We start from the raw sequence: 15,542 nt of genomic DNA, 5'->3' as shown, positions 1-15,542 counted from the left end.
GGTTATCTATTTGAGTTAAAAAATCAAGCAGCCCATGGCAAATTACTGGAGGTATTTCACTGGCATGAATATAATGCTTCTGGAATAAAGGAGTTTTCTGGAGGTAGAGCCATCATCTTCAAGTATTTGTATTGACATTGCTGGAAAGCACATGTAGTTTGTTGGGACATATCCTGCCTTAATTTATGGATCTATCCAGAAGCTAGAAGCAAGGAAGCAAGGTTGTCAGTGTAACCCTGTGAGGTGAGCTCCCTCAGTCTTCCTGGCAGTGCCTTTCCCTGGGCAGGAAAATAACAGGCACAGTGTCTCCAAGCTGGTAAAAGCTACCTGAAACAGAGGGAAATGACAGTCAATTACCCTAGGATAATGCTTCTTTAATTGTATCTGACAGGGAATTAGAAGAGGAGTCAAGTTGGAATACACCTTGGTTGTCTTTGAGGAGGGCCACAAAGTTGTTCAGAGGGCTGGAGCACCCCTTTTCCATAGACAAACAAAAAGAGTTGGGGCTGTTAGCCTGGAGAAGAGGTGGTTCCAGGCAGACCCCATTGTGACCCTTAGGAGTGTTCAAAGACAGGTTGGGTAGGGCTCTGAGCAACCTGGTCCAGTGGAATGTGTCCCTGCCCATGGCAGAGGGGTGGAACTAGATGACCTTTAGGGTCTCTTCCGACCCAAACCATTCTACAGCTGCATGATCTTGCACAACCTCCTGCTTAAATCGGGGTCAACTATGACAATTTTGTTCAGGTCTGTATCCAGTCATGTCTTGAAACCTACAAGGATATAGACTGCACAACCTCTCTAGCCAGCTTCTTCCAGGGCTTGATACTTGACTCTCATTGTCATGAAAAAATTTTCTTTAAATCCTCTCATTACAGATTAAGCCTTCTGCCTCTTCTTCTACCACCATGCACTACTGTGAGGACCCTGGCCTGGTCTTCTTAACTTCTGCAGAAGGAATTTTCTGTTGGAATATTGCAGTTGCTCTCACCCAAGCCTTCTCCAGGCTAACCAAGTCCAGGTCCCTCAGTTTCTCCTCACAGGACAAGTGCTCCGGCCTTCTGACTATCTTGGTGTTCCTCTGCTGAAATTGTTTCAGTTGATCAATTTTATCAGCCTTTCATATATTGATGAACCTCAAACTGGATGCAGTGATGGTCTTAAAAAATCCTACTATTCCTTTCTTTTGAGATCCGGGATATGGTCCTGCTATTTTATAGCCAAGGATGCAGTTGTCCCCCACTGCCTCCAGGGCACACTGTGAGATCACATCCAGCTTTCCATCTACGAGAACCATGTTTCTTTTCAGAATAGCTGCTCACCACTTCCTAACACATATTGTTGCTGGGGGGTTATCTCTTCCCAGGTGCAGAATTTTGCCTTTGTCCATTTTCAGTTTCATATGGTGCCTCTGAGCCCACTCCTCCAGTTTGTCTGTGTCCCTCTGAGGAGCTGCTCTCTGCCCTCGAGTGCATCAACTAAGAAAAGACAAGGAACATAAACTGCCATTATAGACTCTCCAAGAGGGGAAAGTGGGTGCTTCTTTGGTATTTCCCATCTCATAGTAGATTAATTTTTAATAATCAGTGTAATGTTACATATATGCAACTGAACGATAATGTAAATGATAATGACATATAATTCTGCCAACATTAACTGAAAGTAAGCAGAAACCAAACAGAACAACCAAAGAAGGAATAAAATATAAACACGCCATGCCCCCCAAGACCCCCCATAACAATACAGTGACTGTGCTATGAAAAGAAAATACTGACAATGTTTTGCAACTTTTCAGAAAACTTCAAGATTTTATGATGGGCATGTGTATTGCAGCATAAAGGAAATTGTAGGATGCATGTGGCACCTGTGGTATCCACAAACTTGTATGCTCAGAAATGCAGTTCCCCTGAGGCAAGAGAAGAGATCAAGGAAATACTCTGCTTATTACAGAGCATCACATCTGGAAGCCATGGCTGTCCACCCCAAATATGGCATTGGTCTTGAGATGTGGAGGAAACTGTTGAAGAATATTATTTTGCATTCTTTCCTTGAAAATGTACAACCTCTTGATTTGTTGTTCAAGGACCTGTTAGATGTGTCAGGTGATTTTTCTTAACTTTAATCTCCTGCATCCTTGTTTTCTAAAAGATCATTTTCTAGCCCTGTTCCTGCAGTGCTTTCCCCAGCTATGCCTATTCTGCACTCTGTGGGAGATGGAAAAGGTCTGGGAACATCTCAGTTCTTCAATGCTTTTTTTTTTTTTGTGATACTGACTGAAAACCATTATCCCAAGCAGTACATGTTCCACCCCTTATTAATGGAAAATAAAACCCACACCCTAGAGACTTCCTTGTCTCCTTTCACTTTTCTTGCACATTCCTAGATGTTCTTTTTTTCCCCTGGTTGTCTCACTCTTATATCCAATACTTCACCGTTACTTGGTTGCTTAAAATTGCCAGTTGCCTGTCTCCTTTTATGGGTAGACTGAACTCCATCATCCCTGGATTGTTTGTTTGGATTTGGGGTTTTTTTGGTGGTAGAATTTTGTAGTTTTTTTTCTGCAAGGAGGAGGAGTCTGGGAAGTTTCCAGATCTTCAGCTGACATTGTGAGAATTTAAATACAAATAGATGCACTTGTAGCAGCTGCAGAAAGCAGAGATCTTTTAGTTTCTTTGCTTCTCTCTGGAGATGTACACAGAAGACCCACGAGGAACAACACTTTAACACCTGCACTAATTTTTGACTCCTACCTTTTCTAGGCTGGCACAGCATTGCTAAGTGCAGCATTGCATAATGACTGTTTACCTGAGTCAAACAGAGAATGAGATAACCTCAAAACCAGTGAGTCTGCCAGCACCAGCACAATTTCTCAGGTATGACACATGAACAGCTGCATGGGGCTGGTTCTCACTGACCCTGCAGTGCTGCTCCCTCTGTGTTGTTCTAATAACTGAACTTCACTTATCACCCTACATCCCTTAGGTCATGGTTTAGGAGACAGGTGTCTGCCCAGAAAGGCGGGAAGCTTCCTGGAATGGAAAATATTACACCCTTCCCTCCAAATTATTATTAAACACTGAAATAACAGGGCTTTCAGGCAGAGATAAGGGAAAAGGAATAACAGTTCTTTACTAGACTATATGTACCAAGGCAAACACACAACCACAACAGCAGCAGCTCCGAACAAACCCAAAACCCAGCCCCAGCCGTCTCTCGGCTCTCAGGCACTCTCCCCTTCGGTGCAGTTCCGGTCACGGCCGGCAGGGGCGCTGCTGGCTCCCGGCCGGGCAGGGGATGCAGGGATTGCCCCGCGCCTGCAGGGGGCGCTGTGGGCCGGCTCAGCCGCCCCTCCTCGGGGCAGCGGCGGCTCAAGCGAGGGGCAAGAGGGGAGATGCAACACTTACGTTCCCCTTGCAAAACTTACAGGGAGCAGCCGGTCTCAGTGCCACTCCTGGTGGCGAGCTCGTCTGTAGCAAACCGCAGTGGAGCCCCTTCTAGGGAAACACAGGTGCCTACTCCCCACACCACACACGACAGCTCTCCCTTCCAATCGCTGAGAGCACAAGGGGCTGAGTGCAGCCTCTGATCCGCAGCCAAGTCTTAGGAAGCCTCCTGACCTCTCAGGGTATCTCTGCACTTCCCAAGAGAAACCCCCCCAGCCAGAGAGCTCACTCCCCAGCTACTAGCACCCCTTCTTCTGCATCTGCACCCCTTCTCCCCTACCCCCCAGGAGCATTTCAATGGAATTCCGAGACATCCACCTAGGTCTTTTGTCTCATAAATATTGTCCATTCATCATCTCCAGAGCAACAAATGGGGAGAAAATTACCTGACAGAAGGAAAGAAAGAAAAAAAAGAAAGAAAAAGCCTAACCTCTAACATCTTCCTATGTGGAGTATGCATAATGTTTGTTACTGTGTACATGTCTGCAATGGACTCCATCAGTCTGAGATTTGAATATACACATCAGTTCTCTATATAGAGAAAAAAGACTTAACCATAGCCTGATGCAATCCTCTCCCACCATTCATTGCAACCTAGGAAAGGGTTACTTGCAACCTTGGTCAATGTCTGGATATGGCATCTCTGTCCACCTCACCTCCTAGTAAATAACACTTAGGTAGGGAGCAGCTTGTCCATCTGTGTTGCCTATGCTGGGCTGGGCTGTCTCTGAAGAGTACTTTGCAGACTACTTTTGAGCCCAGTTACGTTAGGCAGCACAAGAAAGCACTCATTTTTTCTTCTGTGCCTGGGGAATGTGGTGAGCAAGATCGGGATGATCAGAGACAGTGCCATGCTGCAAACTGCGGGGCTGGGAGACTGTGTTTGTCTGGGAAGTCTGGGGAGGATAGGCATCCATAAGAAGAGGCAAAATTGCATTCCACATCTCTCTGGATCTTCATTATGTCTCCATCCACCAGCAATCAAGTGGTGTTTAAGAGTGTATTGGGGTCTGGCTGGGATAGAGTTAATTTTTTTGTAGCAGACTGTATGGTGCTGCATTTGGGATTTGTGACTAAAGCAAGCCCTGTTAATATACCTGTGTTATGGCTATTGCTGAGCACTGCTTGCACAGCATGAAAGCTTTCTCTTACTCCCACAACCCCCCCTCAGGGGTATTTGAGAGTTTGGAGGGGACACAAACAGGACAGCTGACCTAAACTGACCCATATGATACTGTATGCCCTACAATATCATACACAGTAACAGAAATTGAGGAGAGATTTTGGGAAGGCAGCTGTTGCTCAGAGACTGACTGGACATCAGTCTGCTTTTGCATCACTGTTTTTCCCCCTTCCTCTTTCCTTCTGTTAATAAACTGTATTTTTTACAGCCTCTGAGTTTTCTCACTTTTGCTCTCCCCATGCTGCTGTGTTTTTCAGGGGGAAGTGAGTGAGATACCATGAGGTGCTTAGCTGTGGGTGAGGGTCAGCCTGCCACAAAGTGAGAAAAGAAAATCTCCAGAGTCTCTCTGGTGTACACACAGTCGGGCTCCCACACAGCTACAGCACATTCCCATACTCAAATGTGCACACACACATGCATCTGAGCTGTAATCCATGCACTCACTCCACCACTGTTTACCTCAGGATGCTCTGAAGTGCCAAGGGATGCACCACAACCAGCTGCATCTGCACCACACCTGAGCCAGGGCTGGGACACTGCTTGGAGATGCCTTCTGCAGGGTACAGAGGCACCCATCTACTGACCTTATTTATACCTCACATGACATCCTGATTGCAGGGAGGTCAGACTTGGGGCTGTTGCAGAGAGAGCACGAAGGCATGTCTGGACTTTGGCCTGCTCCTCCATGTGTGCACCAGTGTCACTGTCAAGGGAGACTTTAGGCACACCAAGAGTGGCTATAGGGCACCAGAGCCTAGGAGCTCTTCTCCTTGGTCCTGCCAGTGGAAAGGCAAAGCTTGGGCAGGAGAGCCCCCAGCCCGTGGGTTAAAACCCGACTGCACAGCCAGTGTTGCAGACAAAGCTTTGGCTTTTATGGCAATGGACTCCTGCTTTGAGGAACAAGGACAAGAGCACGTCTTCCAACGGGCTTTCCAGCCTCACTGGGAAAGTTTGCCCTAAGGATACTCTGCATGCAGTGGGATTCTTCTAGTGTCTCTCCTCCTTTTGTGGCCTCCCAGTGGTACTGTGGACCCTCCTTGGACTCCTTCAACATCTGCTTCTTTCTTGCCCTCTGTGAAGCTACTCTCTGCTCTCTCAAGGTTCTTTCAGTCTTTCTGCAGCATTTTCTCACCTCTCCAAGGCTACTGTATGATCTCTGGGACTCTTTCTTGCCTACCTTTTTCCACCTTTCTGAGGCTAATCTTTGTTATTCTTTGCATTTGCAGACTTTATGCTACTTTTGTCTCTGAGGTTCTTTCCTGCTTTCTTCTAATTTCTCAGTATCTGCAAGGCTGCTTTGTTCTTTAGGACTCTCCCAACCTCTCCACTTCTTCCCTAGCCTCTCTGAAGCTGCTTTGGCTGTCTTTCAGTTTCTTCTTTCCACTCACTAAGGGGATTTTGGAGCACTTTCAGTTTTTATGCTCGTTTCATATCCCACTCACCCTTCAGCCCCTCTTTCTGAAGTTTGACTGGATTTTCTGGGGCTGTTTCAGTCTTCCTTCAAGGTTCATGGCATCTCAGCGGCTTCTCTTCTTTCTCCTGGGACTTTTTCAGCCTTCATGCTTGTTTCTTCCCTTTTCCAAGGCTATTTTCGTTTGCTCTTTTAGCCTCTCTCCTCTCCTAGCAGCTGCAGGCATACATTCCCAGAGCACTTTCAGAATCTCTGATACTTTCTTGTTAAAGTCTCTTGTGTGTTCATCATGGTTCTTTCAAGCTTTCTATAGTTTCTTTGTCTCTTTGAGGCTACTTTCTGTTCTCTTGAGTCTTTTACAGATTTTTGGCTGATTTTCCCTTCTTTGATGCTACTCTTTGGGGCACTATCAATCCTTCTTTCCCCCCTCTTTTTTAAAGGCCACCCTTGGTACTAGTGAGTAGTTTGGAGCTCCTTTAATAGCTCTGATACTTTCTTGTTATCACTGAGCCTCTTCTGTATTCTCTGAGGTGGTTCTTTGCCTTATCTCTTTCTTTTTTGGCCTCTGACACTGCTGCATTTTGTTTTCTTGAGCACTTACAGACTTTCTTCCCTTCCCTGAGGCTAGTGTATGCACTCAGAATCTCTTTCGGACTCTCCGTGTCTTTGTTCACTTCTGCTTGGCTCTTGATTCATCTGTGGATCTTTCAGCCCATCTTCTACTTTCCTGGCATTTGGAGGGCTATTCTGTAATCATTCTCTATCTGAGTGTTAATCAGTGTTCACATTTTGTCCAAGACTTCTCAGGGTCCTCTGAATGTCTTTCAAGTTTTCTACTATTTTGTCCTCACTTCAGCTATTCTGTGTTCTCTGTGACCCTTGCAATCTTTCCTCTATCAGGCCCCCAAAACCATTTTTACATTATTTGGGGATTTTTCACACCTTTTTCTGTTTTAATATTGTTTTGAAGGATGAGAGAGGACTGGGGAGGGTGGGGTCGAGGAAGGGGAGAGGAATCTTTTCACAGCTTCAAGAGCTCTGGATTTCAGCTGCAGTGGAGCTGGAATAGATCTCCATGAGTCACCTTTTGGAATTTATTTATTTATTTAATTTTTTTTTGTCCCTTTTCGGTTTTGGTGGTGGAGTTAGGAGACAAATGAGCTGAAAGAAGCACCTTTTAAAAAATCCTTTATTTTTATATCATCCTAGTAAAAATCTTTTATATAAAGGCGAAAGTAGGTATTGCATAGAAGAAACACTGGTGCAAACATCACCCGGTGGGAATGGCATGTTGTTTCTTAGTGTCTACTCTCTACTGCACAACAGATGGCTAGCCCAGAGGCAAACATCTCCAGGTTTCCCCTTGCCAGCTACAGGATGAAGCTGCTCAACTTATGGAAAGAAGTTACATCAGAATTATGTGTGGCCAATTCCATGCTGCTCCCAAGAACCGTCTCCTGGGAAAACAGCCTTTTCCTCCTTGCCTTTTCTATGCCTGACCAATATGTCACCCAGGAGAGACCACGAGGATCAGTCTGGCTGCCTTCTGTGCTTGCACCCTCCCTGTGTGTGAGTTGTATTTCATGCATAGAAATGGAGCAGGTGGACACAGGACAGGAGGGTCGGCCTAACACAGCCACAGTCCAGGAACACAAAGCATCCAAGGCATCTTCTGTCATCTCGGAGACATTTATGTCACCCTTTTAGCATTTCACTGCTACTTAGCAACGGGCACCTTTTTTGAGTGCCTTCCACCTGAGTTTCCTGTAACAAACAGCCTTGGTTTTGACCAGGAGTGAGCAGAATTCACTGCTAATTCACATTACATCAGCTTTCAAGCAGTTCTTCTTTGGGCAGTTCTCCTGTTTTGTCTCTGCTTAAGTTCTATGGCAGCTCTGGATCATGAAGGACAGTAAGACAGCAGGTATGCTACAGTCTGAAGGAACACTCAGAGAAACAGCACTTTCACAGACTTGAACTGTGCTTTCATGAATTAGAGATACAGGGAGGTATGCATTTATACAAATCAATATTTGTGTATATTAAAGATACTTTTACTCAGTATCAGTTTTTATTTAAAAACATGCTAAAAACTTATAGTTAAATAATCAGAGTGACATTTGGGGAAAACACACAGGCAGCCACCCACCAGCATAAGCAAAAAAAGTGCATACATACATGAGTCAAAGCTCCCTTTGACCAGTTCACAGGACAATGAGTGCCTTCTCTGACAAACTGACTGTTGCAACCTCACACTTTCCAGAGCTGTTTTTTGCTGCCTGGAAAGTGGTATTACCTTTCTGCTTCTTTGAGGATGTCTGTCATCACCGCCCACATCAGACAGTCAGAGACACAAATCAGTCCTGCTTTTGACTCCTCTCCTGTAGGTGGCTTCATAGAGATGAATACATGAAGCTCATGTAACTATCTCACTTAATACTGTGTTTAAAATGCCTAAAGTAGTCAAAAAAAGATTTCAGGATCTATGCTTCTAGATCGTGAAATGGAATGAAGCATTCTAGAAAAATAAGTTTGATGGAAGGCAAAGTAGCTGAGTTTGCAACTACACATTTCATCTCTGAGTTACTCATAAACATCTTTTATTTCCTTATTACTTTCACTAATATATTTTACCATTTTTGTACAAAAACTGACTGCAGATTAAAATGTAAGATGCGGCAGGTACCACTGTGCGACCCAAAAGGACAGAGATGATGCTCCTACTCAGCCCTGCACCTGGCTCTTTTTGAGCACCAGAAAATCTAGAGAAAGCTAAGCACCTCTTCCCAAAGGGAGAATGCAGTGGAGCCATCAGACGAAAACCATCCTGTCTTTTCTTGCAAAAATGGGAACACATCTTAGCAACTTTGGATACAGTCTTACATGTAGCAGCAGATACACTGGGCATCAGAGCCCCTTCTTCAACGTGGAACAGCCATCTCCAGTGAGGCTCAGATGCTCCTGGTCCCAATTTTTGTTAGATATGGAAGTAAAACTGGATTCAGTTTCTGTGCTTTCCCTCTGCTTCTTCCCTGACTCCTTCAAGGGCTATCCAAGTGAAACAGCTGAACCCATATGGCCTTGTCTGCTTCAGTGGGAAACCAGAGCCCTGTGAAATTTGGGCATTGTGCTCATATGGGCAAGGGCTGTGCTTTAAGAATAGTAACCTTCTTCTTCACTGCAACCCCCAAATTCATCTCTATCTCCCACACATTCACACTCCTTCCTGTCACACTGATTTCATAGGAACTCAAAAAAGTGACATGTAGGCCACACAAAACACTATTGCTGCCAGATGTACAGATGCATGCAGGACTTGTTAGGAAGATAAACAGGGGACTAAAACCTCCCAGATACAAAGTGGCTCAACAGCTACTTCAGCCCACAATGAAAAGATAGGCTGAATGATACAATGAAAATTACATCTTTGTAGAGCTTTAAGTATGAATATTCAGACTGGACATTAATAGAATCTTGTTTACCAGAGGAGTAGTTTGAAACAGTGTGGCTCTGAAAGGCACAAAATCTTCATCCTCAACAGTTTCTGAAACTCAGCCCAATAATGTCATACTGAATCCCATCTCACCTATGTGTCAATACCTCTTTGGGCATGACATTGGATTGAGGTAACCTTTGAAGGTTGCTTCTGACAGCTGTCCATGCAAAAAGCAGTGTTTCTTTCAGGGCTGAATCAAGCCCTGACTGAAGTTTAATCACAACATCCTCCATTGTCTGAGCCTTTCCTTCTTCCTTCACAAAACAGCAAAAACCTGTAACAATGGGTAAGTGGGAGCCCCTTGCAATGAAGAAGCATTCAAAGTGGAGAAATACACATTCAAGTTTTCTAACAGGAATGTTGGTAAAAATACACATTGAGTAAACTATCCCAGTGGATGAACTTGGCAATCTGTCAGCAAAAAACAATTCTCTACTGAAGCTGTGCCAATACAGACCATCTCCCAGTGCTGTTCTGGAAATTGCCCCTTTCCTGCATCATCTGGTCACTCATAATCAAACTGTCTTTTCTAGCTCAGGGAGGTAGCTGTCTTTAGCCTGAGGAAATCCCTACAACAAAGGCCATGGTATGATAATGGTGCCATCAAATTGCCATCCCCTTCCTTCACATCCAGCAGCTTGCCATGCCTTGGGCAAACTTTCTGAAGCAGACAACACAGTCAGTGAAGTCTGCTGCCAGTAGGTCAGACTGCAATCTCTCTCCTTTGTGCTGGCAGTAACTTGCTTAGTCAGTGCTTTTAGCTTTCAAAGTAGCATGACATAAAGCAGCCAGGCACTGCTTTGGGTGAGTAAAGGCATTGGAACTTTGCCTCGAAGAAGTAGGAAGCTCATCATCCGGTCCAATGGGAAAGCTTTGCATTCCATCTGAGGAAAGAGTCTCCGATTTTAGGAAATACCTTTGTTACAGTAAGGGCATCAGGGCCCTGATAAAGGTAGGTGCTGCCTCCCCATGGACTTGAGAAAAGTTTGTCTTTGCCCACACCTACTATCAACTTTGCAAATCAGGTCCTCTGGAGATCGCACAGCGGTTCCCAAATTAATGTACAATAGATGTGTAAAACCAAAAACAGTAAGAAGTTATAAGTCAGGCAACTAAATTCTAAGCTATATCCATCATAATAATAATCCTCATCATTATCATAATAAAAAAGTATACACCGTAAGGTACAAGAAGCTGCAAAGCAAAGCAGCTCCAATTTCTAGGACTCTCAGAGTGGCAGTTCTGAGTCTTCCAGTAAATCAGACATAAGCGTTGAAAACCTAATGGAAGACTTTGAAGAATTCTCCCTTGAAGTCAAACACACATAATTTTCGCACATATAGCATGGATTAGTAGAGCAAAACATTTTCTTAAGTTAAGAAACATTCTTAGAGCAGATCTATGATTTCGTGTAGAAAATCCATTTGTTTGGGGAGTTTCCCCCCTCTTTGGCAAATAAATGGCAAATGTGAGACAGAAGGGAAAAAAAAGAGTCAAATAAGTTGTGATAATAACTGGACAAGTAACAGCGAAGTGGATCTGTCAATGGGACGGATTTCCTCAGCAGGGCTAGGCGTGATGCTCCTTGCAGTCATTCTTTGTGTTCATTTTATGATGAGACAGAAGGGTTGATGTGATAATGTTTCTGAGGCTTTAGGCATCATATTTTTTGCCAGTCCTGTGAATCTGCTGGAATAGTGTCATGGAGAAGGCCATGCCAAGAATCTGAAGGAAAACAAACAATAAGGGCTTTAGCACAGGAAGGTTGCCAAAACTGCGCTGCTGACCTGTGTTCATGGCCCAGCTGTAGTCTGAACAGTCATTCTACACTAGCCATATGTCTCAAGCTTCAATACTGAGCAGTAAATCTGACTGTATGTTGTTCAGGCACATAGTGATATCCATGGTTCTATCTGTCAGAGCACAGATGGAGACAAAAAAGTTCTCAGGGCTCTTTGTTATACGTGCAACAATTTTTTTGGAATCAGTACATAGCAGTCACCCTTCCCTTTGACCCAACAACTTGTGCTTGTTTAGTCGGGTAACTGTAACTGAAAAAATTCAGATTCAGATATTCTCCCCCAAAAGAATGGCAGTGATACTATCATAGAATATCCTGAAGGGACCCACAAGGATCATTGAGTCCAACTCCTGGCCCTGCACAGTATAACAAAAATCGCACCATGTGGCTGAGAGCATTGTCCAAATGCTTGAACTCTGGCAAGCTTGGTGCCATGACCACTTCCCCAGAGCAAGAACCCCAAAACCTTAACAGATTATTATGATACTTCTGCACTTGTTTTTTTTAAACACATCAACCTCCTTAGTTCAGTGGCCATGATTTGACTGATTTTGGTAACTTCTAGAACTTGCTTTCAAAATGAAAAATCAACCAGTTCCTGAAAGGACTGTGTAACAGATGGCTTAATATGGGAACTCCAGAGAGGTACCCTGAAGTCAAAACACAGGCAAGCAAAACCCCAGTGTAGCATGTCTTCTTTGGAGGACCGATTACTGACCTGCTTCCTTTGAAATAATTTTGAGGACCGATTACGGACCTGCTTCCTTTGAAATAATTTTGAAATTTTTAAAATAATATTTTAACTCAAAGCAGTTGAGCACCACTTTTCACACAGCAGAGTCAAATCAAAGCCATGTTGAAAAACATCAGACCAGTATTACCTGCATTATGAGGACGCACATCCCAATCGAGCCGAGGACATGCTTATTGTCATCAAACCAGCTCATGACTTTCTCGTAACATCCCTGAAACAATCAAAGATGAAAAATTGAACCCCCAAGGTCACATTTTCTTTCATGCTCATTCCCTCTATTTTGTTCCTTCCCACCCCTACCAAAGACTCGAGCTGGGCAAAGTGAGCCTTACCGTTTTCCACAGTGCTTCAGTAGAGTTTCGTCCACAGTCTTGGGAGTTTTCCATACAGCATCGGTCTGGAACAATGTTTTCTCCCAGCACTGGGTACCAATCCGTATAGTCATTCACACCACAGCATCTCATCTGTGCAGAAGTAAAGGACTAATAAATTAACTAGCACAATTTATAAATCACGCACAACCACAAACTTTAATTTGCACTTAACCACTCTGTATTTTCAAAAAGGCCACCACAACACTTTTGTCGTTTTAAGATATTCTGTGATTGCTGATCACCTAAAGCAAATACTGAAAAACACAAAGAAAAAACAAAACCAAAGAAAATATGGCTCCAGACCAAATCTTCTTGTCACAGAGACGTGAGCCCAAACACCAAAACAAGGTAATAAGCCCACAACTGCTAAAAGCAAAATCCTGCCAAAGCTGCAGTGCCACCTATGCAGGTTTTGCTGCCTCTCTGCTCTTACAGATCATCTCTATGCCTGCAATATCCATAGAGAATTCCAGACAGGTGAGCATCTTTCACCTTACAGAGTATGGTTTGATCTGGGTTTCACAGTACTCCTGGGTTTCAAAGTATTCCCTGGATGCTCAAGAGAGCAAAATCAGAAATCAAAACCTGCATTAGCCATCTTTTAGACTAGGCATGGATGCCACTGCAGCAGCCTTGATGAACAAATCATTACTTTTTTACTACTGAGAAAATACGTTACCTCTGCTTGAATGATATTCCATGCATTTTTCAGTCCAATATTATTTTCTGAATTGTATAGCTTCATACCTTCCTTCAAATCCTTCTTTGCACTCTCACTGACCTGCACCATGTAGAAGACAGAGGAAGTCAATGCACTGCTGTTCAGAGGAAAGGACCAAACAGTACAGTCACACATACAGAATGTCCATCTTTTACCTTCTCTCACCACAGACATAACAAGGATAAAGAGCTTCAGGACTCCCACAAACTATTGGGACCTTTAAGCAGCTGTCAAGGCCTAGTCTCTCCCTCAGACTGCAAAACTGTGGGTTAATTCTTTTGAGATAGGAGACCTCTGCCAGAAGTCCATCATACAGTCATCACCTGATTCAAAATAACTGAACATGAACAGCACCTCTGCTGTAACCTTGCCAGAGGCAGCTGTTGGCAATACCCCACAGCAGACTCTCCTGCCTTAACCTGTGGCCTGCTTTAATTTGCTAATATTCCAAAACCAGAGTCTCAGCCTTAAGCAGAGTTATCCTTGCATGGGTTCAGGCAGGCAGTAGTCAATAGCCAGTACAAAATCAGCTGAAAAAAGACATTATTGTTTTTCTCCTTGTGGGAGCAAGCTTGTAGGATTTATGACTTTCAAATGTGCTCCTCTTTCTTTAGAAGACAGGATATCTGAGATGTCCCATTTCTTGTATTAATTTCAGTCTGAGCCCAGAGTCCTGGATGCAGGTAGGAATGTACCTTGCCTCTGACAGTAGTGAGCTGGTAGAAGAGAAAGGATTATGGTCCTGGCATAAAGGTCAATGATTTTATAAGATCTATTTCTTCCCTCTTTTAAAACCCAGTCAAAATCAGCAGTTCATCTCAGCTCCCTGAAAGTAGCAGGGAGCTACAACCTGAGAAGAGATAAAGGTCTGGGAGGGGCTGTTTTAGAATAAGTCTGGACATATTCAGACTGTAAGGTTCTGCCCTGTGTTTAGCAGAGGTCTCCAGTTCCCCAGTCAGTCACTTTTGCAGTGTTATGTACCTGATGGGCCAGCCAGTTGTGCCTACTTCAATTAGTCGCTAAGAGACAGCAGATTCCGACTGATGAGCTTTATGAGAAACTATCTCCTGATCCATTCTGCACTCATACCAAGCTCTCCAGGACTGCCCAGTCAAGTGAGACAACTGGTGGCATTTGGAATAACCTGTGAATATCTCATGCCTCTCTCCTCCAGTCCTGTTCCAATGGCTGGCCCTAAGAAGCTATAAGGTTTTAAACAGGACCTTCCACAACCCAGGACTACAAGATGATCAGCTTCTTGCAGACATCAAACACGTTGAAGGCTATCTAAGACTTCAGGACAAAATGAAAAGGGAGGTTCTGGACCATGGTTTTATTTCAGGGATTTGTCTCCTGCTTGTTCCCCTCATCACTTCCTCCTCGCCCTTCAGAAGCAGCTTACAATAGACAGCCAAAATCTCAAGGTTAAACCTTCACCAAAGTGAAGATCCAGGAGGACTCACATACTTTCATCAAACAAAAAACTAAAGCCGGTTTACATGCTAGTAAAGATACTTAATCAATATGGCATATTTGCTTACCTTGTCCATATAAACAAAGAATAAAATTACTAATATCAGCTCTGCCAGGAGAATTATCAGCAAAACGATGAAAAACTAGAACAAAGAAAAAAGAGACAGTGTATACACATTTGCCAAGTAGAGAGTAAACCTGGAACTGCTAGAAACTATGAAGATGATAGGCTTACTACCAGTTTGCAGGTTTCAGCCATGCTTTTGTCTTGCTCCTTTTGACTGCTGTGACAGCACACAGTCCTGGGAGTCTCTTTCCTTCACACAGACTACAGGACAGATGCTAAATCCCTTAGCGCAAAGATAAATGTGACGTGCCTCAGAAATGATTCCCTAGCAGATGGGCTTGAACCACATGTGACTGTGGAATAGTCATCATATTACTCAGCACTTCTATTCCCAGCTCTGTATCTGAAATCTCTCTCTCTGCAGAGGCATCCAAGTGTGAATTCTAGTTGTTTCTCACTACTTTTGTGGCCCAGTACACATTTATTTTCATGCCTTTATGCCCTAGTGGACTCCAGACAGGCATGGCACCTGACCCCCAGACACTGGGGAAGAAGCAGTATGGAGCACAGCTAGCTCTTCAATTGGAAACTCAAGACAGTCATGATAGTATAAAATGACTTTTGCAGAACCTTTTAAAGATATAAAATCTTCTTTAAAAAAATTAAGCTTGTGCTGCAGTTAGTGTGGATGAATCACATAGACTTCAATACTAATCTCTGTTTGCTTTCCTAGCTGTGCAACACAGAACCAACCAATCAGATAGCAAAAAGCTAGGTGCACATTTTGCCTCCAGTTTAATTCTCTGAGGTGGTTTAAGGAAT

At 43.8% G+C, this 15,542-nt stretch overlaps 1 protein-coding gene across 2 annotated transcripts in view; it reads right to left on the bottom strand.

Annotated features, from left to right (window-relative positions):
- Positions 1–7,243: 7,243 nt before the first annotated feature.
- Positions 7,244–15,542, bottom strand: part of TSPAN9 (tetraspanin 9) — a 168,286-nt gene continuing 159,987 nt past the window's right edge. For both annotated transcript variants that reach the window (XM_084226681.1, XM_084226680.1), the window contains 5 exons: positions 14,722–14,796; positions 13,139–13,240; positions 12,418–12,549; positions 12,213–12,296; positions 7,244–11,255 (listed from right to left, as the gene is read on the bottom strand). In XM_084226681.1, coding sequence (XP_084082807.1) covers positions 11,184–11,255; positions 12,213–12,296; positions 12,418–12,549; positions 13,139–13,240; positions 14,722–14,796 — 465 coding nt within the window. In that variant the 3' untranslated portion in view covers positions 7,244–11,183. The remainder of the gene's footprint in view (positions 11,256–12,212; positions 12,297–12,417; positions 12,550–13,138; positions 13,241–14,721; positions 14,797–15,542) is intronic.

The sequence above is a fragment of the Fringilla coelebs genome (assembly GCF_963513975.1).
Source record: "Fringilla coelebs genome assembly, chromosome: 2".
In the NCBI taxonomy this organism is placed as follows: Eukaryota; Metazoa; Chordata; class Aves; order Passeriformes; family Fringillidae; genus Fringilla; species Fringilla coelebs.
The sequence above is the reverse complement of the archived record's forward strand: the minus strand, read 5'-3'. Positions and strand labels throughout refer to the sequence as shown.